The 20,918-nt window shown below is 40.4% G+C and overlaps 2 protein-coding genes and 1 long non-coding RNA gene across 3 annotated transcripts in view; 1 reads left to right on the top strand and 2 right to left on the bottom strand.

Annotated features, from left to right (window-relative positions):
* The window catches only part of LOC105073222 (uncharacterized), a 113,399-nt gene that overhangs the window by 28,965 nt on the left and 63,516 nt on the right, over positions 1-20,918 (top strand). The gene's annotated exons all lie outside the window — the stretch shown is intronic.
* Positions 257-6,337, bottom strand: KRT12 (keratin 12). The gene is made up of 7 exons (XM_074342838.1): positions 5,774-6,337; positions 5,262-5,344; positions 4,173-4,329; positions 3,143-3,304; positions 2,546-3,033; positions 1,805-1,878; positions 257-1,326 (listed from the first exon to the last, which is right to left on the bottom strand). Exons 1-7 carry the CDS (start codon positions 6,320-6,322, stop codon positions 1,229-1,231), a joined length of 1,611 nt encoding a protein of 536 aa, XP_074198939.1. The 5' UTR covers positions 6,323-6,337; the 3' UTR covers positions 257-1,228.
* Positions 11,926-20,036, bottom strand: KRT20 (keratin 20). Its single transcript, XM_010960427.3, has 8 exons — positions 19,590-20,036; positions 17,595-17,677; positions 16,092-16,248; positions 15,584-15,745; positions 15,262-15,387; positions 14,113-14,333; positions 13,347-13,381; positions 11,926-12,742 (listed from the first exon to the last, which is right to left on the bottom strand). Exons 1-8 carry the CDS (start codon positions 19,965-19,967, stop codon positions 12,645-12,647), a joined length of 1,260 nt encoding a protein of 419 aa, XP_010958729.2. The 5' UTR covers positions 19,968-20,036; the 3' UTR covers positions 11,926-12,644.

The following is a 20,918-nucleotide window of genomic DNA, read 5'->3' as shown; positions in this document are numbered from 1 at the left end:
TGTTTAATCTTCACAAAACCCACCCCACTTTAAAGATCAGGAAACTGAGGCACACAAGAGGTTAAGTTGCGATTAAGTATTAGAGCCAGGATTTGAACCCAGTCTGGCTCCAGAGCCCAGGCTCTTAATTGTTAAATCTTGCTCCTGTTTTCCTTTTAGGGTTTTGAATTTGGCAACCCAGATTGAATCACCGTCTGCTCAGGCTTAGACTTTTGCCACCTTCTGCCCCAACCCAGAATATGACATCTGTTACTGACTTGACTTGTGGGTCTGACCCACCCCAATAGAAACCCCACCCTGGGCCTCACTGGTGCCAGATAGGAGAGAGGCCATCAAAGCAATGTTTGTTCACGCCCCTGTGTCCTTTCACATGTGCTTCCTCGATTCCCTTTCTCCCTTCTCTGCCTGGATGATTTCTGTATGAAGCATTTGATTGTCTCCTGACCGGTTCACTTCTTCCTCCAAGTGTCCTTTGAACGTCTGTTTGCCCTATCTCGCTGTATCACCGTTCCCGGTAGACGTCTTCCTCTGTCCTCAGTTGTGAGCTCCTCCAGGCAAGGACCATATCTTATTCGTCTTGGAGTCTCAGTCTGGCACCCTATGGGGGTTCAATAAGTGTTTCTGGACTGAATGAAAGAAGGTGGTAGAAAATGAATCAGACAAATGTTATCCCTTGTAGTGGACAATATAATTTTTTTGTAACCTTGATGGGCTGATGTAAAAAGGACAAAACTTCTAAAACAATCTTAACTTAATCTCCAGCCCCAATATCTTTATCCCAGTGTTTATCTACTTAATTATTAGTATTTCACAAACTTCCCTCTACACCCTTGACACTATTGTTGGATTCAAGAAAGTACACATTTCACATCATTACTGTTCATCTTTTATTAAAATTAGCTTTATTAAAACAGTACTACTTGATCAAAGTCTTGTGATTAAAAACATGTTCCAGATCACTAGAAGAAAGTTTATTAAAAGACTACTCCAGGTCCAGAAAGATGAAAGGCAATTTTGATTTATTAGACCAACATGGCCACAATGACTTGTAATTGAATTTTGTTTCAGAAGGGCAAAAAATACTCAAAGTGAATGGAGAGTCCAGAGAAAATGAAATAAACAGAAGTGGAGATTAAACTAATATATCATCTTACTCTAAAAGGAATAATTTCTACTTGTAACTTTCTTGTTCCTAAGGAACTAATCATGGGGCAGATCTTGTGAAACTTTACATTAGTTCTTCAATTTCCTGAACTTGGGATGAGACCACTTCACCATTCACCACCTCCTGCACGATTGTCTTGATTTTTCGGGCTTTGGTGGGGTCTAAAGATAAAAATGGAACAAAGAGGAGCAAAAGTTAGTGTTTCAAATATTCATCTAAAGTTGGTTGTTTAATTAAGCTTCTAAATTAGGTATTGATGGATACAGTCCATCGAATTTAAACTTTTAGAAGTGACTTTTGCATTCTAAAAATCGTATTTTATTTAATGAAATGTATTCAGTGTTGTCTTCTGCACAAATGAAAATATATTTCTTTTTAAACGCGGAAAAAGTGTTTATGATTCTCATAATACCTCTTGATAGAGTAATTTTTTTCCCTTCCTGAGCTTGCCAAAAGTTTTAACACTGTACGGACTACTCATTTTTCTGCAGGAATGCATAAATGTTTTTTCCCTTGGCTCAGAATACAGATATACTTTAAATTTAAATTGTTAATAACATTGCAATATTCAATGAGATCTTATAGTTTTAGTAATTAATAACTGTGATCTTGACTTATTCTAAGTGGGAATCAGCATACCTTTAGAGGAATCAGTTGATGGTGCTTGAGATTTGGAGGCTGTCATCACGTATGAACTTTCATCCAAAGAGTCACTGTAAGAAAACAAAGGAGAGGATATTGCATGATGCTTTCTGGAATGAGAGGGAATAAGGAGTTTGCTATTTGAGCTTAAAAAAAAAAACAACCCCCCAAAAAAGGGCCGATTAGAGAAGGTATTCCAAATATTTTGATTAAGAATGATTGAATGATGCACCTTGAGGGTAATCATTTGGTGCGGTGCACCTTTGTTTTCAAACCCTGCCTAAAAAGGGCTCTTAAAGTGAAGCAAACTGGCAATTAATGGAAGAGCTGGTTTCCCGATTTATAGTCCTGAATTCTTCCCACTAGTCCAGGCTGCTGTTACTTTTGGAAAGTTTGCTGCAGTAGGCCTAAGGTGGCTGGGTGGCTGTTGTTTGATGTGTCATTTTTAGCGAGGGGCACTGATACCAGAACTGGAGCGGTTGTTTTTTCTAGTACTGAGCCTCAGTATGCCTCTCTGTGGTGCCGTTGTTCAGCTCAGCATTCTATGAACTTTTATCAAGGAAGGTAATGGGTGACAACACTTGGTTAATGGAGCGTTTAATAAATCTAAGGCATGTCTTTCCTACATGTGTTATTTTCTGTCTGCTACAGAATCCTTCCTTTTACTGCCCCCAAACTGCGTCGGGTGCCCCCTGTCGGTCAGCCATTGCGGTTATTTTCAGCCTCAGTGATTCTCACCCTTGGGCTTCGCCGTCCAGCAGGCGGCGGTAGGTCTCGATCTCCAGCTCCAGGCGGGTCTTGACGTTCAGCAGCCGCTGGTAGTCGGCGTTCTGGCGGTCGGCGTCGGCGCGCATCTGCAGCAGCTGCTCCTCCAGGCTGCCGATGAGCTGCTGCACCTGGGACAGCTGGCCGCAGTAGTCGCCCTCGGTTTCGGCCAACGAGTCCTCCAGGGATTTCTTCTGCACGTGGGAGGGGAATGACACAGACGTAACAATGGAGGGGACCGAAATGCGGAAGGCAGCCAGTGGTCTTACTAATTTGGATGCAACATTTTCTTTGCAAAGTCGAAAGGAAGCCGCGTCTTTCTGCGGGCGCCCTACCATGGCGAGCTGGGACTGGAGCTCGATCTCCAGGTTTTGAAGCGCGCGCCGCAGGTCGGTGACCTCGCTCTTGCTGGACTGAAGCTGCTCCGTGTTGGTGCTGATCTCCTTCCTGAGCTCCCCGCTCTGCCGCAGTAAAGACGGGCGAGGGGACTAGGGGTGAGCCCTGCTCTCCCCTCGTCGGTCTTTAATGTGAACGTATCAAAGCCTTGTGTTTTTGTTAGTGGTGTCCTACCTTTTCGATGAACCAGGCTTCCGCGTCCTTCCGGTTCTGCTCAGCGATGGCTTCATACTGTGCCCGCATGTCGTTGAGGAGCCTGGTGAGGTCCACTCCTGGGGCAGCGTCCATTTCTACGCTGACCTGGCCTGGGCCTCCTGCATGGAAGCTTTGGAGCTCCTGGGGGACAACGAGTGAGAGAGGAGGGAGCGGGGGCCCGTTATGACTTTCGTGGGACACTTCCTCCATAAAAAATAGGCAACATATTTTACGACTGCATTGGCATAAAGATAAACATTAACACAGTATCTTCAAACATTTTTAACCTTGAAGTTCATGTTTTTCTTCTGATTTTCAAAATCACCGCGCAGTGCCCACCATGCCGAAGGGATGAGCTGGCCCTGCTTCTTGGGGATCCAGGACCTTTACAAAAAGGGAAGGCCTGGTGGAAACGGTACCCCGGGGGGTTTCAACTACAGCTGCCCAAGCAAGGGCTGCAGACAGTACATAGGCTTGTACACCGTTTGTACCATAGTCATTGATTTCCAGTAGAAAGCTGTTTAAAAGCCAATTGCCAGCGTTATGCTTCATAAATGTCCCTTCTGTACACCAGCTCCTGGTATACATTACAGCAGATCAGAGTTCTGTGTATGTATTACATGGGTATAACCAGTGTCTCTAGCATATATAACATTATGTATTATTGGTAGACCTTTTTTTTGAACTTCAGAAATACTATATTAAAAAAGTCGCTGTATCAGGACTATTAAAATTATGATTATCCTTACCTATTGATGAAAACAACAAAATCAGGAAGTGCCTCTAATGTATAGGAGCCACCATCAATACCACCACCACCATAACGATCACGTGTGCGTGCGCACACACACACACAGACACACACACATACTCAAAACAAATGGTAATATTAACAGGGAGGTAATGTATCATCCATATCTCTTCAAACTCTGGATTTGTAAATTTAAAATCGCGATTTTTGAGTCTGGGAGCAAAAAGCAGCTTAGAGAGCTGTGCTTTCTGGCCTCACCTCCTCATGGTTCTTCTTCAGATAGGCCAACTCCTCCTGGAGATTCTCTATCTGCATCTCCAGGTCGGCTCTGGCCAGGGTCATCTCGTCCAGCACCCTGCGCAGGCCGTTGATGTCAGCTTCCACGTTCTGGCACAGGGCCAGCTCATTCTCATATCTGAAAGCCAAGTGCAGAACAGTTTAGGGGATCAACACACCCATTTGATGAAGACCCCCTGCATAAATCTGGCAGCCTTGTGATGTATGCATGCTGTTTTTGTTTTTCTAACTTTTTCTTTTTTTTTTTTCATGGTAGTTTACTACTCAATTAGAGAGAAGTGGAAAAATTATGAAATGATATTTTTCTACCAGCAGTGATCCCCAATAGCACTGCATCCCAGGCTACAAATTCCCTTCTGGCTGGCTGCTCTGACTACGGACAACAGTAGCCCCTCTCTAAGTAGAGTTTCTGATAGAATCCTAAAAGCAGTTGAAAATAAAACGATAATGAGTCATCTTGCTTAAGTTTTATTCATGATTTAATTTAAAACATCAATACGCCTTTAGTAGCTTGTATCAAGATTTTACAGGTTCAGGTTCCTCACCACTACCACATCCTGAGTGGAAATTTTGTGGAGCAAAATGAACATTAGTATTTCTTCCTTATGTCTGGGAGGGTGGAATATGGGCAAAGAGGAGGGAATTTAAAAATAAGTGCATGGTTAATATTTTAGTTGTATGGAATGAGAAAAAAGATCATTTCGTTTAACTCCCGGGTGAGAACATTATTAATTCATTTTGATACATGAAAGATGGAGGTTTAGAACATTGGTAGAATTATCATGTCACATCATGAGTCAATAGTAAATGTCAAATATGGTAATCCACAGCCCTGGGTTTAAACAACTTCTAATTAAGGACATGTAATGTGAATTGCGCTTGAATCTAGTTACTTTCTTGGAGGCTCAATGTGAATTTTCCGAAACATTAAATGCGTGGAGCATGTGACCTACAGAAGGGTTGAAACAGTTGCCATCAATGAGAGTAAGAAAATGGAGAAGAAGAAGAGACACTGGGACATGTCAGTCATCGCTAGTCTTTTCTACTCACTTCATCCTGAAGTCTTCAGCAGCTAGTCTTGCATTGTCGATCTGCAGGATGAGCTGGGCGTTTGCAATGCTGGCAGAAATGATCTGGCAAAACAAGGGAAGCAAGGTTGTGAGAGACCAGTGTTTTGCAAATATATTTTTGACAGGAAAAAAATGTTAGGTGATGTTAAAATGGTATTTTACTAGGAGTTTAAGGCCGTTTGACTTTTTGAAAGAAATTCAAGACATTTGAAATTTGGAAGAGTCATTGATTTTTGAAAGAAATATATTTATAAAATATTATTTAAAAATTAAGAAACATACACTTCCTACAGAAGAAGTAGTGGAGATACCGTCACTTTATGGTAAATGTTAAAATGAAACTAGGTATCTTGAGATGAGAAATTACTTCAAATACAGTTGAATTGAAAGATAGCTGAGTTTTTGGTGATTTATCACTGTAAAATATTGAAACAGCAGAAAAGAAAAGTGAAAAATAATTCCCAAAGCCCCTGCAAAAAACCATATTGTTACCTTATTCCTGAGGTCTTCAATCAATGGATAGTATTTACTGTAATCATTCTGTGACCTGGGGTCTCCAGCCCCAGATCCTCGGGTTTCGTACCATTCTCGAATTTTGTTTTCTAGCTCGGTGTTCGCCTCTTCTAGAGCTCGAACCTTATCCAGGTAGGACGCCAATCTGTCGTTAAGATTTTTCATAGTTTCCTTTTCTGATCCAGAAAGAAGGCCTCCATCGTTGCCCGAGAGGATGCCAAGAGACCCACCTCCTGGGCTTCCCCCAAATGCGATCCCCAGGGCCCCAAAGCTACCTCCCATGGCTCCCCCGTAACCAGTGCCCATTCCTCCTGCAAAGGAACTGGCAGAGCCACCACCCAAGCCAGAACTAGAACCAAACATGGAGGCAGCAGAAAAGCCACCCGCATAGCTGCCTCCAAAGCCAAAGGCGCTTCCCGCATAGCTGCTTCCGATGCTGGAGGAAGACATGCCCCTGGCTCTGCCCAGTGTCCCGCTCTGGGAAGAGAGCCGCTGGGGCAGTCCAGAGGTTCGCACGGAGAGTGCCATGGTGATACTGGAGAGATCCACAGCCTAGGGAGGGTGACCACAACTTGAGAGGAAGCAGTGTCAGCAAGGCAGGAAGGTTACCTTTTATAGGTCGTGGAATGGGTGTTGGCAGTTGAAAAGTTCACTCTCTCCATTCAGAATATAGTGCCCCCCTCCCCATCTTTTTTTTTTTTTTTTTTTTTGCCAGCTCAACAAGAAAATGATTTATGCATATGGACAATTCATTGGTGTAGAAATAATTGAATAATTGTTCCCATCACACATTTGTTATAGGAAGAAGAAATCTGGGTGGAGTGCAGATAGGTTGTCATAAGGAATTTTTCTTACCCAAATTATTCTATTGCTTGTATTCTCAGCACTGCCCAGTTGTCTTATGCACAGTGGGAAAGCCATGAGTGAGTGCTGAATAGTTAAATTAATCAATACTCCTTTCTAAGTCTGCCTTCTTGAAGTTCCTCACTCATATTTCCTGTTTATTTCCTTTAGAAAACACGATGTAAACCATCCGATCATGATCCAGTCTATCATCTAGTGGAATGTAGTTTCAGAAGCATTTGTGAAATGCTCTGCTGGAGGGTGGGAAACAAATGTACTTTCCAGATTGATACTGGAATTTGAATTTTCGGGAATTTAAAAACTTTGTCATTATGTTGTTGTATGATTTCCTTTTTTTTTTCTGATCTTGCAAGAAGACCTCTTAAACTCTGAAAATTGTTATTTTTAAGTAGAATATTACAGTACGTTCAGCAGATCTTCCTTTTACATAAAAATTGACCTTAGTAAACTTCATGAAATCAGGAGCCTTGTCTGATCAGTCATTACTCTACCCCCAGCATTGCTAGTGTATCAAAAAACAATTAATTTTTTTGATACTGAAATTGCATCAGTGCTCAATCAATCCTCAACTCCTCCCCACAAATATCCAGATATTATCTGCTCTGACTCTAGCCTCCCTGAGGGCGAGGTTCTTCAATTCTGTGAATAGTCCTATGCACAGTCCTGTGAACAACCAGAACCAGGATTACCCACTGGTGATTTGGGGGCAGTTGCAGAGGGGGTTCTGTCTGAAGCCCATGTCTGACCTGTATAGGGAATACCCAGTATCAATTCTGACAAATGGAAGAACCTTGTGATCCTTTTTATCACTTTCCTAGGGTCAGGAATGGTGAATCCAAGGTGAAATTTGACTACACCTCTCTTCTACCTTTTTATAGAAGAGACGTATGCCAAGGGACATATTTCCTCCCCAACCTATACACATTGCAAAGAGAAAGCAAGTAGGATTCCTAGGTAAAGGGGTTTTAAGCAAGTGATAATGCAGAAATTACATATTCTCATTCACAATAGATATAGAAAGGATGCAGAAATCTAATGCAGATTTAGCTTGAAGAGAAGGGCCGTAATCCGTCCATTGGTTTCATTTCTTGAGAGAATGCAAATTTACAGGGGTCTCAGCCTCATATGGAGATTTATCCCCCCCCCCCCCCAAGGATTCCTTTAATCTGTGTTACAAGCGTTTTCTCTGAGCCTGTCCTTGCTGGACTCATTAGTGGTTATTGTGTGCTTACTGTGTTCTGGACATTGGGTTGTGGCTACCTCTTAAAGTGGATACTTTTACCCCATTTTAAAGATAAGCAGTCTGAGGGCCAGATGTTAACTGACTTGTTCAAGGCCACACAACCAGGAGAAGGCACTGGGTCTGCAGTGCCTTCTATAGACACACAAACCTGCCTACCGTGAAAACAAAAGGAACAAGGTTCACTCTGACCCCCAGATCGTGAGACTGGGTTTCTGCCCTGCATATCAATCAGGAGTTTAATTAACTCTTTCCTTTTCAAAAAAGCTTCCTCCTTGAATTTCATTTCTCAGTGTACCGGCTGAGACCCAGATATCTTCATGGTTTATAAGGAGTGATATTACATATGTAATCCTGCGAACATGTAGGCAAATGTATTTCTAGCTATATTTTTGGACATGTGACCTCATCTACAGAGATTTTATAAAGTACTAGTTAAACTTGCACTTCCCACACAGGAACTTGATGTTATGATTATAAATTATTAGTCACTCACAGCAGCATCTCTCTAAGACAGAGTGATCCCGTTTTATTGCATTAGAAATGAAAACAGACTGTTACTTGCTTACAGAGTCAGAAGTCATGTGCCAAATTTAGAACTGTGACTTAGTGATATGATCACGTTTTATGGTAATATGATTAACTTGAATTTTTGAACTTGGAACCACTTTTGTGCCGAAATGTATACTTTCCAACTCTAATGCCTGTGTGTAAATTTTAAATAATTTTGTTCAACATCTATACATTATGTTTATACATTATCCCTTTGTGTTTCTGTACACATGATAGATTATCCTAGACTGTAAACCTCTTAGGTGAGGATTATATCTTCTTCATGTTTTATCCTGAGTCTTAGCCTAGTGTTTGGCTAACTTCATTCTTGCACACTTGGAGTTATTTCACTTGAAAGAACTTAATCCTTAATATATTTGACTGTGTCATTTAAAATTCATTTCATTTGGAAATGACTTCACTCCAATTTACTGGTATGCTTTGACTAAGATTTATTCTGAATCCAACTATGAATGAGGAACAACTTCAGAAGTTGAAAAGAGAAATATTTCTTCTTCAGTGGCTTTTTTTTTTTTTTGGTGGGGGAGGGAGGGCAAAGTTAAAGAATTAAGTCTCTATTTTAGAGTTTTTAGATGTGAAAATAACTTTCTTTGACAGCTGTAAAAATGTAGGAAGGTGCTAAGGTATGAAGTGGGAACAGTCTTGGCCTTGTTGGCAAAATGATTACATGGGTTGAGGCCCAGAGGACAATGACTATAACCAAGGTGAACTGTTCAAAAGAATTATGTCTTCTATTTTTGTAGAGTTTAGAGAATACTCAAAATGAGGGCTATTATTTATGTGACACTTGTAAATCTTTAGATTTTTATTAAGTGAAACGTGTGCTCATCTTTTCATGTCAGATCGGTTAGTTTCCTGGTCTTTGACTGCAGAATTTTCCTTCTGAGTTCTTTCTCTTAAAGACGTACCTTTCACTTTGTGCAATTTACTGATCACTTGGTTCGTAACACCTTTTTTCTTTATTTTTTGCTTTGGATAACATTTTAACTTCCTGTGAGCGAGTGAAAGAATATTGAGTTACTGATGTTTTACACTGTGCTTTTGAGAAAATGATGAAGTAACACCATGGTGTTCACATGCTGGAGGATGACTTTTGGACTTCAGAGCTTGGTGATTCTCAAAAGCAAGGGAGGCTTGTACGTGGTGAGAGAGAGGAGGAGGAAGATAAAATAAGACTACGGTAAGGTGATCTTGGAAGTGAGTCGAGGAGAGAGAAAACAGATGTTTGAAGGGAAATTGAAAAATAGAAATTGCTAACCAATGCTTTAAGTTGGAATTGCTCTTTGAGGGTGTCATAAGGTGCCTGAGACCACCCCTAAGCGAGTGTGAGTGAGAGCAGATGGTGTCCACTGGTCAAGTTTTGATTTTAGGTCATTTCATGTCATTTTTCTTTTTAGATATTGTAAAGGCTCTGTGTAGAAGGAATTCTCAAAGCCCAGAAAAAAAATTGTTCTGTCCATCCTGACCTCATCTGTAGGGGTTCTGAGTTTGATAGCTCCACTTCTGCACCGATAATTTCATATAAAGCCATGAAATATATTGATGGTGGTTCTCATGTGTGATAAAGAGACCTATATTTAAGCACTGTGAATCTTCTCTGGATCTGTATGCCTGTCAGAAACAGGATCGTGCTGTAGAAGTATAGATACAGAGATTAACACTTCACTTTCACACAGTAACTACTGGTAGAACCGGAGGTAGAATCATCTGGTCCCACATGTGTGTACGGTCTCACCTACTAACTTGGAAAGATTACTTGGAAGAAACTAGAGACAGACCAAAAGGCAAGGCTTAATCTTCATTTTTATGATAGGAAATTGAGTAAAAATAATAATTTTACCTCTTTTAACAAAGCGTCATTATTGCAGTATGAGAGTGGCCATGCCTAGTGAATTTCAAACTCACCTCCTTAATTAGACTCATGGTCTCTGGTGTTTGCATCTCAGGGTCTCAGACTATTCTGGAATGTGTCTTGGTATGTGAAAAAGAATTCACTTATAAAAGTTCTTAGCATCTTTAAAAGCAGTTTACTTAACTAAAGTGACTTGGAAGGAAATTAAGAAATAGAACAAGAGTGAAACCTCTTTACTTCTTTGAAAAGCAAAGGAATGAGAATGGGTGAAAATAATATCTTTTCTGACAAAGACTGTGCCGAATCAAATCTTGTGTGTGACGTTAGCTGGACATGTGTGACAACAGTGTGTTGTAAGTCAACATGGCTAGTGAAAATGACCACTAGAAAACAACAAAACAACGAAGCATAGGAAGATGTTCAGGTGGTACCCAGTAATTGTTTGTCATGTAATTAGTTGCTTAAAAGGATGTCATGACTTTAGGCAAACAGCCCTGAAGTTCAATTTTGCTCCGTTACTTGGTAACTGTGACTGCGGGAGAGTCCTTATTTCATGTCTTCATAGGTAAATTGGGGAGAACATGATAAGGTCAAACCACAGGAAACTGCTATTTTTGAAGGTCAAAAATGATCACATTTTGGTAAGTTCATACTCACATGATTCAACCCAATATCCTCTACCTCATGGGTGGAAGATTTAATTTAATTGTGAAGATTAAATGAGAAATGCATATAAAATGCTGGCACACTGTTTAGCACATATTAAGGGCTCAATAAACGGTGGCAATTACTATTCTTAAGTGAATCACATTATTTTCAACGTAATAATCATACTCAAAATCCTATTTATTTACCAACTCATATATCAAAATTTAAATCCAAGCTATCCATTTACTAGAATACAATGATGGAGGGCAAATTTATCTTTCCTGTAAACATCTGCAAGGCAGTTATGGCTCACTAAAATGCACAAGGAGTGAGAGCACAACTTGTAACCTTTTGGAGTCAGATGTGCTACCGTTGTGCCGCCAGGTCTCTCGGGGGGCTAATACGTGACCATTCATATTTAGTTTCTTTCATTTAGCTTCATGTTTTTAAGGTTCATCCACGTTGTAACATGTATCAGTACTTCAGTCCTTTTTATTGCAGAATACTATTCTGTTGTAGGGATATCTCATATTTTATTTATCCATTCATCAATTGATGAGCATTTGAGTTGGTTCCACTTTTGGGCTATTATGAATGAAAATGCTGTGAACGTTTCTGTACAAAAGAACACACTGTATGATTCCACTTATAGAAATGTCTAGATTAGGCAAATCCATAGAAAGGAAGTGGATTAGTGGTTGTCGGGCTGGGAGGGAAGAGGATTTTGGGTGACTGATAATGGAGTTTCTTTTTGGGGTGATGAAAATGCTCTAAAATTAGATAGTGGTGATGGTTGCACGATCCTGTAAACATACTAAAGACCTCGGAATTACATACTTTACAAGGATGAATTTTATGGCATGTGAATTATATTTCACGAAAGCAGTTATTTAAAAAAATAGTAAGAAACATCTCATCACATACCTTTACCGCATAAAGAAACAGGGCACCCAATGAAGATTTACACAGTTTATTATCATAAGTTGAAGCATTCTGCCTTGAGAAGGGTTTGGCTGATTTTGTTTTTGATCTACTCCCATTTCAAGCATAATGTACTTCATTCTTATTCTGCTCAGCATTTATGATTGGAATTTGACTCTCAAATTATTCAAAGAGCTGATCTGACTTTTAAAGGCAGTGGAGACAATGAGGGCAAAAAGCAGATATCTCTTAAGGCAAGTAGAATTATACTGATATTGAAAATTTAATGAAATTAACCAGGAAATTGACTCAAGAATCCAGGGACCCCTGAAAGGAGATTTTGCAATCCAGAAACAAGAGGAGTTAGAGAGAGGTTCATTTACAGTTTGCATACACTCCTCTGGTCTGTATAGCAGTTTAGTATAATTGAAATATGCTGTAATGTTTGGGAACATTAACGAATTGATATTAGGTGGTGTGAAACTTGTGATTAATGCATTTTGTGGTAAAGATGGCAGTAATGATATTTTAAATATCCTAGTGCTCATTGGATTTCATTTTTGCAGGCAATTTGCAGCTCCTCTGAGTAAAACATTTATATTCAATTACGAAGACTGATAAATGGACTGTCCCCCCTCTTCTGAAAACTACAAAACATTCATGATACTCTCTGATGCTGCCTTCTTGTTGGGAGCAAAATTTATAGCTACATTTCTTTCAAAACCTCAGCAGCATCACCTTCTGGCAGCTGTTTACATAACTTCTTCCACTTCTCTGACTTCGGATGACACAACCTTGCCGTCCACTACTTCCTGCACGACTGTTTTAATCTTCCTGGTTTTCTTTATATCTGAATTTAGATTTAAATAGAAAATGTTAATTCAGACATATGACTCTGCTAGTTTATAATATTCAACTTTAAATTATTACTTTGTATGCATTTCCTTATTTTAGAAAAAAGCTGAACCCATTCTCTTTCTTAAATGATCTTAAGTCCATCTTATAAATAAATGCAGGAGGGGGGAGGGTATAGCTCAAGTGGTAGAGCGCATGCTTAGCATGCCTGAGGTCGTGGGTTCAATCCTCAGTACCTCCTCTAAGAATAAATAAATACTAAATATACCTAATTACCTCCCCCCACCAAAATAAATAAATGTAGGAAATATTGAATTAAGTAAAATATACATTTTCATCTTATTTTACCTTTTCAAGATCTCAGGATGTCTCACGACAGTAATAGCATGGGCCAAGAAAATCACCCTGTTACAGGGCATGTGAGAAATTTCCCATATGGAGAGTCTCTTTATGTGATGTGCCTGATTTTCAGAATCTGTAGGGTACTATCTGTTTCCTTGAGAACTGAGCTCCCTTTACTTTTCACCAGTGGCAGATAATAAGTGGTGAGTACTGAGAATTCAGTCTTACAGGAAATGTGTGAAAATCAGAATACTTACCTCCCTCCTCCAGGGTACTTAACAGGTAGTCTGTACTGTTTTTTGTTTTTTTAAGAAAAGAAAAAGAAACAGAGAGAAGTATTATTGCCATTTTGAAAGTGAAGCACTGTCCTGCCTTTTTGTTTCAAAGTGAAGTCTGAGTGTTGTGTTTTACTGCTGTTTGTATTTTCCCCCTTTTACAGTGCTTGTTACTTCAAACTTGAGTGTCTTAGTTTTTAACTTGAAAAATACACAGCTTCACAACCAGCCTGTTTGACCTATGCTAGACATTTTTGTAATTAAAATAACAAAATTACAATGTAAGTTCCAATTTGTGTTCCCTTGTTGTTGCCTTTCGTGGACGTGGTATTTGAAGACAGACAGTTGCTGCTACAACACTGATGATTCTTAAACTGATTCCCACCGACCTCTGTGCCCTGTTGTTCAGTTCATAACCTTGCAATGAGAACTCTAAAAAGTTATAGTGCTTTCAAGTCTGTATTAGTCATAGAAATTAGCACAAGCATAGTCTGTATCGTCTGTCTAACCGTCTTCTACCTCAGTGCTACGACATGACCTCAAATACAAAGGAGGTACTTGGTATTTTGGGAGTGTGTGTACTTGCTGGTATATTTTTGTTTTGTTGTTGGTGGTGGTGGTGGTGGTGAGGTGTGTGTAATTACTCTTGTGCTGGGGATTGCATTGGTGCTGACAGTTTAATGTATGGACGTTAAAATAGGGCAGCACATAGCCATTAACACATATCCCTTGATTCTGAGAGCCTTACTTTACATCTTCTCCTTCCAGAAGGCGACGGTAGGTAGCAATTTCCTGCTCAAGCCGGGTCTTTATATTGAGGAGAATATTGTATTCGTTGCTCTGACGTTCTGTATCCATCTGAATCTGCACCAGTTGGTCTTCAAGGAAGTTTAGCTGTCTCTGGATGTTGGCCAAAAGGCTGCTATAACGAGCGGTGGTCTCCTCTAGTGTATGCTCCAAAGCGTCTTTCTAAGAGTGCAAGAAAAAGTGGATGTTTCTTATGTAAGGACCTGATTTAAGAGGTGGCTCAATTTTAATTTTTTTTTTTTTTTTGAGGAGAATTTCTACAGCTAGTCGCTGTGGGCATCATGCATATTTCTAGCTTTGTCTCCCACTATTTCCATCTAGGCAGCCTCAGCCAGCCAGCTGGGGTCACTGGCTCTTGGGGTGTTTTGTTTGTTTATTTGTTTTTAGCTTTGTACTCACTGTTCTCTCACTGCAATATATTATATTATTGTTCTCAGTATCTGCTTCCCTTCCCTGTGATTTGCGGTGCTTTTCCATGTGGAACATTAGACTTCCTCATCCCATTGGTGCCAGGCTTGATCATGTGACTCGCTGGCTCATGAAATGCAAGTGAAACTGATGAATGCCTTTTCTGAGGAGATAGCTTTAAGAGCTATCTCATGGTCTGGCCATTGCCCCATTCTTTCTGGCATATCAGTGGCATGCCCTGGGTAGGGTCTACTCCTTTCGACTTACCATGGAGCAGAAAGGTCATGGAGCAGAGCTGCAGCCAACCCATGATGGACGTAGTGCTGTTGTAAGCCACTGTGATGTGGGGATTGTTACCACAGCAAAAGTCGTCATGAGCTGACTGAAATGCTCAGCCTGGAATGTCTTGACCCCTGTTCTCCAATTAAAAGTTCATCTCACTTTTTCAGATCTACTTTCAGTGCCACTTTCCCTGTGAAATCCTTCAACTCAGCTTTTTCCTCTGCATCCTTGCCCTTGATTGTCTTCTGTCTTTTCATTGTAATCAGTTGTTTGGCCTGTTTCTCTGCCTGCTCTGCAAGGGAAGGGGTTATTTTCTGCAGGTGTTTGCATTTCCAGAGTTGCTAGTACAGGCACCTAGTAAACACACACGCACTGAGGGCTGAAGGTTAGAGCGCTTTACCATGTTGTGTTGGGACTGGAGCTCTATATCCAGGCTCTGGCAGCTGTTTCTCAGCTGCTTTGCTTCATCCTTGGCTCCTTTTAGCTCTTCAGTGCTCAGTGTGACTTGTTGTTGGAGGGTTTCACTCTAAAGTTCCAAAGATGAGAAAAATAAATAAATGAGAAAAGGAAGAAAAAGAACATAAGAAGGGAAGGAAGGAAAGAAAGAAGAAAGAGAGGGAAGGAGGGAGAGAGGAAGGAAGGAAGGATGGAAGGAGATGAGTTCTGTCTTTTGGGAGGACAGTTTCTACACATTTGCTTATCCTTTGGAATGATTCCATTACCTGTAGCTCATACTGTTCTTTGGCCTTCTGAAGGTTCTCCTGGGCCATGGCTTCATGTTTCTGCCTCATTTCATTCATGATGGCGCCGAGGTTCAGGCCTGGAGCAGCGTCCACCTCTACATTTACGTTCTTGCCCAGATGAGCGCGGAGGCTCTTCACTTCCTACGAGAATGAAAATCCTAATTGATTATGGTCTGAAGCACATTCTCAGATGAGGCTGTGCAGAAAAGACATAGTTAGTCTTATGGCTTCTTTCACTGGGGAGAAGTAACAGAGGAAGAAAGTAACACCTCAGGTAAGGCTTATTATTACGAGCCAGGTACTGCTCTAAGCAGTTCAACCCTGATGGCACTGTATGGAAAGAAGTTAGGCTCACGTCATTCTTGTCATCTTCATCACCACCACCACCACCACCACCACCGGATCTTCCTCTATTTCCTCCCCCTCCTCCTTATTATTATTAAAGCCGTTCTATTATTTCCAATAGTACTTCTGAATATTTTCTCACCTCCTCATGTTCTTTTTGGAGGAGATGTCGGTCTTTATTTAGCTCTTCAATTTGAATCTCCAAGTCTGTCTTCCTCAGGTTTAACTCATCAAAGACCTTATGCAGGCCTTGGAGGTCAGCCTCCACGGCGAGGCGTAGCCGTCTCTCGGCCTCAAACCTGTGAATTAATTAGTTTGGAGAGATGATTGAGTCCTTCTGAAGCCATTATAGAAGAGATAATCTTACAATGAGATAGATTTTTATGTGGTACATGAGTTCAATTTCAGTACATTATTGTGTCTCCCTTTATACATTCTGAAAATGTTCATGAGAACATTGGCATCAGATAATTTGCTGCATAATGTAGTCTCTGTGATGTGGAGTGATTGGTTAAAAAAAAGCAATCAAAATTACTTTTATAAGTTTCTAAATTCTAGAATATATTTTTTTAAAATTCAAAAAATATTTTGCTGTAATTACTGTGCTAGCAAAGGGTTCTCATTATTCGTGTTAAATAATTAGGTTGGTATTATAAATAATAAATAATTGGTATTAAATTGTTAGGTTCACTTAGTGAATGCATATCATCAGTTTCTTTTTCTTACTTTGTAAACAGATGCATCCAAAGTGAATTATCTTAAAAATTCATCCATTCTCCTCTACAGTCTTATATACTCCTATTTTTATTAATGTAGTAAACTTAAAAAAATGATAATGCACTGAGCCCTTTCAGATGCTGACTGGAATTAATGAACTTTTGCTGCTTTAAACTTCAGGTCTGCATCCTCATTGCTTTCTCTTTGATTCCTTGTAGCATTAAAACGTTACCCTTCTAAACCACAAAGGACTCTTTAGTACCAATGCGTTATATGAATTCAGGATGAGGAAGCCCTAGTGTAGAAGCATTTATGAGGAACAGCTCTGATCACATGTTTGTGATGTGACTATAAGAAAGTGAACACAATTTGAACTGCTTTTATCAACCTCGTTCTTTGGTTGGTCAGACTGTATTGTAAAACACTGGGAAACTAGAAAGCATTAAGAGTCAACCTTAGAACTTGGGTCATACACTTGTAGGCATCTGAAGGAACGTGGGTGACTTGGATAATCACTGAGGGTAGATAAATGGCTGTCTTTAGATAACAGAAGGGCACTTAGGTGGATGGGGAGTTGTAAATTGCTGTTATTCCAAAGGGCAGAATTAGTTTCAGTAGGTGAAAAGGTAGATGCCAGGTTACTTAAAAAGAACATTCTGGCAGCCAGAGCTAACCATCGAGAACAGTGGTAGTAACTGGAGGTGTTCATTCACGTGCTGGGTGACCAAATCTTAGGATTGTGGGAGAAAGAAGGCCAGTCCTGATGCTGGGCTAGACCAGATAGCTTTTAATGCCCTTTAAACTCCAAGGTTCTGAAAATATTTAATGGTAGCTCCTTTGCCCCGCAGTGTGGAAAGCTGGGTGTCATGAGGGACCACTGAAAGGCACTCCTTTTCAGGAAGCATTCCCAGGGTGTCAGAGAACCTACTTCAGCCTGAAGTCCTCGACAGCCAGTTTAGCGTTATCAATTTGCAGGACACATCGAGCATTTTGTAGCTGAGCATCTTTAATCTGGAAAATACACAAGAAAGAATGACATTTTCACCTGGGACAGGAGTCTAAAATGATTGAGTTTTTCCTCAGCTACAACCACGCTTGTGTCAAAGATGATGTTCAAGGATTTCCGTTTGAAAATAAAAAGGTGGAATACTGAGATGAGTATTTGACATAGTAGATGTTATGCAACTCTAGTCCTTAGGGTTTGGTCAGCTTTCGTCTGATTGTGCAGATGGAGAGTTTAATTCAACATGAGCCATCAGATCTTGATGAGTGCCTTGCCTTTGGTGTTGTTCCCGTTTAGAACGTTCCTCTCAGGCCCTCTCACTTGGTGAACTCCTTCTCCCCAGGTCTCGGCTTAGACATCATTGCTTCAAGGAAGCCTTCACTGATTTCCTCAGTGAAGGTCTGAGGAAATCTGATCCTCAGAGCTGGATGAAGGGCTTGTGCTTTCACTGCTCTGCACAGGCCTCCATGTATCCTTCTGTGTAGGAGAATGCTGCCTTTGTCCATGTCTGTTTCCCCCAAATCACATTCTGTTCACCACCACAGGCCTCAGTGCCCAGTGTGGTGCCCAGTACCTAGATAGTGTCTACTGAATATTGGCTGAATGAATGCACACTTGCCATGTCGTGGGATTTGTGCTAGGCACTGGGCCTGTCAGGATGGATAAGCCCCTGATCTTAGGAAGCAGTTGCCTCATGGGGAGTCCTCTAAGATGCATGTAGATCAGAAGTTTGCTTGTAAAAGATGCCACAACAACACGTCTCTTTCAGCAGATCTGGTGGGAGCTGCCTTCTTTCACATACTGGGTCTGCCCATCTAAACATTTGGCTATGCCTATGTGTTTGGAATGATCCTAAGTTACTTCAGAAAAACGAATTGTGAGACTGGGAGAATGGTTGGCTGATTTTGAATGTCTTTAGTGGGAGCTTGAGAAGAATGACCTCTTGGGCAATTTAAACACCTTTGCCTCACATCCCGACAGCTCCTGAAACCCCAAAGTAACTTCCTGTAAAATCTGAATCAAGTCGCACTGATGTCTAATACAATGCAGGAAAAAGAGACATGCTGGTGAGTAAGTGACCTTTGCTCGAAAGAAATAGGAATGTTAAAACAGAAATGAAAATGAAAGGGACACTCTTCTTGATTAGATAAGAATTTTAAAACAGAGTAAGTGTTCTGTGTCATATTTGAAATCTTCAATTTAGGAGCAAAGTCTTATTTTGCATAACTGATAAAACAACTTCACCTTTCTTGTATGACATGGGAGCAGGTACGATTGCAATAAATTTGAATTGGGGGCAGTAAAACATTTTATTACTGTGGAGGTGGTTTCTGAACCGTTTGGTGATGATGATCAGATTATTAAACATTTTAAAGACATTTTAAAATCCAGATATCATTAAGGCTTATACCCCTCCCCCCATTTCCACTCTGAATCACTTTATCCTTGAATTCTATGATCCAGTATTCTATCACTTGTGTTACAACATTTATATAAATGAAAGGAGTGGAAAATCTCTAAATTGACTGGGATTTTAAAAGTTGATAGACATTAGGTGAAAAACCAGCAAAGATTTGTTACCACATAAAAAATTGTTAGCTCTTTCCAGAAAAAGAGTTTACTATTTGCTTAGCCTTGGTAAACTGACAAAAATACAGATAAGACTGGAGGATAAAATTTCAATATTTTGTATGTAATTAGAATTATTATTATTATTTTGAATGTATGGTTTAGAATCGTCCTATTGTAGTCAGGTATTCTAGCACTAAGAGTAGACGGTAGAATATACCATTTTTATAGATGTAGCATTTGAGCCTAATTTGCTTTACAATGTCCCTTGGGACCTGCTTAACATACATATCATGTTGATGTATCATGCAGCTGAATAGTGGAGAAGAAAGCACAGGCATCATGCCTCACCTGATTTTGCAGCTCTTGGATTTGTTTCCAGTATGCACTGTGGTCCCGACTGGTGCCAGGGGTGTTGGCTTCATACCAATGCTTGATCTGTAGTTCAAGTTTGGAGTTGGACTGCTCCAGGGACCGCACTTTCTCTAGGTAGCTTGCTAGGCGGTCGTTTAGGCTCTGCATGGTCATCTTCTCATTGCCAGCACACAGGATCCCCGCGGCGAGATCGCTCCCATAGTTCACCATGTGTCTGGAGGTTGAGATGCGGGTGCCGTGGCCTCCAGCCCCACCATACACGCTAGGTGTGCTCCCCTTCCTATATATGCTGAGTGCAGGGCCCTGTGATGAGGAGCTCAGGCTTCTGTGGAAGATTCTGTTGTTGAAATCCATTGGGGATTCTAGGAGGGAGCAGCTGTAGCTTCAGGATGGATGGAGCAGAGTCTGTCTCTTGGTGGATGAGCTGACCTTTTATAAAGTTTCCAGGAAAGAAACGCCTCCTGGGCTGACATCTCACTTTCCGATTGACTCCACAGTCCACCTTGCTTTTTTTTTTTTTTTTCCCCTTTGTACAGCAATCTGTTTAATTCCATTCCAGAAATTACCACTAGAGGCCTTTCTTAGAGGCTTTTCTCAGAGGTGCTTTCTTTTTTTGAACAGAGGAAACAAAAGGAAACAGGAAGGTGTATTCTTTCAGCCGCGACACCTGGCTTGGCAGATTTTTTTCTTCCTAACATACACATAAAGCCTATTTGCAGTCTCCATGAATAATTTACCTAAAAAGACAGATGTGGGTACATAATACATAATAGTAAATCACACTAGTGATTAAAAAAAACAATGTTTAAGAGTTAAAGTTATCTTTTTTTCTTTTTGGTGAGAACATTTAAGTTCTACTCTCTTAGTAAATTTCAGTTGTACAATACAGTGTTATCAACTCCAGTCACCATGTTTTAAATTAGATCTTCAGAACTTACTCATCATATAGCTGAAAGTTTGTACCCTTTTACCACCCGCTCCCCATTTCCTCACCCCCCTCAGCCCTTGGCAACCACTTTTCTACTCTCTTTTCTGAGTTTGACTTTTTTTTCTTTAAGATTCCACATATAAGTGACACCGTGCAGTATTTGTCTTTCTCTGTCTTGCTTATTTCACATAGCATAATGCCCTCAAGGTCTATCCATGTTGTTGCAAATGGCAGTATATATCTGTATTCTTATATTCTCTTTATTTGTTCATTCGTTGGTGGACCCTTAGATTGTTTCCATGTCTTGGCTGTTGTGAATATGCTGCAGTGAACATGGTGGTGCATCTGCAGATATTCCTGGATGTAAACCCAGAAGT

This window comes from Camelus bactrianus, chromosome 16, assembly GCF_048773025.1.
Source record: "Camelus bactrianus isolate YW-2024 breed Bactrian camel chromosome 16, ASM4877302v1, whole genome shotgun sequence".
In the NCBI taxonomy this organism is placed as follows: Eukaryota; Metazoa; Chordata; class Mammalia; order Artiodactyla; family Camelidae; genus Camelus; species Camelus bactrianus.
This window is presented reverse-complemented; position numbering and strand designations above follow the sequence as displayed.